The sequence below is a fragment of the Babylonia areolata genome, chromosome 12, assembly GCF_041734735.1.
Source record: "Babylonia areolata isolate BAREFJ2019XMU chromosome 12, ASM4173473v1, whole genome shotgun sequence".
Taxonomy (NCBI): Eukaryota; Metazoa; Mollusca; class Gastropoda; order Neogastropoda; family Buccinidae; genus Babylonia; species Babylonia areolata.
This window is the reverse complement of record NC_134887.1, coordinates 31,000,450-31,002,949: the sequence shown is the minus strand read 5'-3', so window position 1 is coordinate 31,002,949 and position 2,500 is coordinate 31,000,450. Positions and strand designations below refer to the sequence as shown.

The 2,500-nt window shown below is 41.6% G+C and overlaps 1 protein-coding gene across 1 annotated transcript in view; it reads left to right on the top strand.

The window, feature by feature from the left end:
• Positions 1-2,500, top strand: part of LOC143287897 (uncharacterized) — a 211,038-nt gene that overhangs the window by 206,971 nt on the left and 1,567 nt on the right. Inside the window, exon 21 of the mRNA XM_076596138.1 lies at positions 892-1,072. Coding sequence (XP_076452253.1) covers positions 892-1,072 — 181 coding nt within the window. The remainder of the gene's footprint in view (positions 1-891; positions 1,073-2,500) is intronic.

The window sequence follows — 2,500 nt, the reverse complement described above, 5'->3', positions numbered from 1 at the left end:
GATGGTAATTGGGGTGAAACGCTGTTAACGTCGTCTCTTTCGCCGTTCGTTCGTATGGAGAGAATTAAAGTGCAGTGTAGTACAATGCAATGAATTGTATTGCAGTCCAGTTCTTTATAGTGCAGTACAGTTTCAGTTTCAGTTTCAGTAGCTCAAGGAGGCGTCACTGCGTTCGGACAAATCCATATACGCTACACCACATCTGCCAAGCAGATGCCTGACCAGCAGCGTAACCCAACGCGCTTAGTCCTTGAGGGAAAAAAAGGGGGTGAATGAATAATAGATAAATACTTCTTTTTTTTTTTAACTACAAATATATAATTATAATATGTATCAGGCGCAAAAACTTGATGAAGTCAGCTACAAGCGTACATAAATTAAAAAAAAATAATAGTAATAATAATAGCAATAGATATTAAAAAAAAAGACAATGATGATAAATAAGCAAATAAATGTAAAACATGGAGACACACATTCACACATACACCCATATGCATAACAGATATGCACCAAACATGCAGTTTCACAGATATAAAAGCACAGTCAAATACACATAAACGTACATGAGCCCCAACACACACACACACACACACAGTAGTACAGTGCAGTACAGTGTGCAGTACTGTCTGTGTAGTCCTGCCAAAGTGGGAATCTTTTTTTCTTTTTTTTTCTTTTTTTTTTTCTTTTTTTTTTCTTTTTTGTTGGTTGGATGGTTGTTTCAATGCACTCATTCATATAGTGACATATTGCTCTTCTTTTTCATCTTTTGTTCCAGTAGTGAGACCATCACCGATTCCAGAGATATAACTTATTTTTTTCATGTTTTGTTTCAGTAGTGAGACCATCACCGATTCCAGAGATATAACTTATTTTTTTCATCTTTTGTTCCAGTAGTGAGACCATCACCGATTCCAGCGCACGCGCAACGTCGTGGACCCCTGCCACGGACCCCTTGCTGCACGTGCAAGAAGCGTCACGTGACCCAGAGCACATGGTCAGCGAACAGAACGAGTATCTGACGTCACTGCTCGTGCAGCTGCAGTTTTCACATGAACAGCTCCACTCCAGAATGGTGAGGGTGTTGGGGGAGGGGGGGAGGGTATGTTTGGTGTCCTGTCCACTGATCTAAAAAAAAAAAAAAAAAAAAAAAAAAGGTGGATACTGCATGCCTCCTTTGAGCCCCTTTGCTAACTGAAGCCAGCGGAAGTGTTCAATCGGCCATTTTGCTACTCGTGTCAGTACAGCGCGAAGCGGTAACTTCATATATGTAGCCGAGCGGTCAGCTGGCTACGATGACTGCTTCACGGCAAGCTGTCACTTGCTCGCGGCGTTAGTTAAAATGACATTCCTGTGTGTGCCTCCACAGCAAGTTTGCCCTACGTGTCACTGCACTGTTTTCCTGTAATAACTTTGGTAAATAAACCATTGGCAGATATCAATCAATACACAACATTTGGCATGTCGTGGGGGGGCAAGCATAACACGATTTCATCGAAGACACACGGTTACAATTCAGAAACTACTACCAGTTAGCAGACGACTTGTCAACGGACTGACAGCCAGATACGAGTCTCAGTATGGCGTCCAGATGGCTTCAGCTTTCCTGGCCAATGAGCTGTCCATCTATTTTTAGACCAGCGTGTTCCGTCACACACACTGATGATTGGGTAAGGTTAAAGGTTAAAGGTCCCACAGGTCATCGGGACAGTGAATTCATATCCCCTGTGTCTGGAGCTCGGCACAGGAAGGTGGGGTGAAACCCTCTCCCTTCCGCCGTTTAACCTCCCCCCCCCTCCACCCCCCGCCCCCTCCGCCTCCGCTCGCCCCCCTTACATCATCCAGATAGATATAAACATAACACAAAAACATTACAACAGTTCTTTGTCAATCCAATGCGTCAACGGTTGAGAATCAAAAAGCATAATCCATCATAATGCATCAAATAAAAGCATTATAAAAACTCTTCTCTTTTTTTAATAAAAAAAACGATAAACTCTCAGTCAAAAAAGATCTGCTCAAGTGTAGCAAAAGAAAACTGTATTGATATTCACACACACACACACACACACACACACACACACACACACACACACACACACACACACACACACACACACATATACTACATCATATTCTAATGTATTGTATCGAAATATTTTTTTATTTAACGAGCTGAAAAAATACAGCGAAGACATCTGTCACATGACTTGTATGCTTGTTTTATCCTAAGACATAAATTCAGCACAAGATTTTCATGATATCATCGTATTATGTCATTGCCTGTATCATTTATCATTAATTATTCATTACGTTACGCCTCCATAACACTCTTCTCGCTACCCGTCCATTTGCAGGTAAGTTCTGTACGATGAAATATTATTCGTTAAAGAATGAATGCAACGAACTGTGGGACAGATTGGATGAGAAGGCAGTTTTCAGTTTCAGTTTCTCAAGGAGGCGTCACTGCGTTCGGACAAATCCACATGCGCTACACCACATC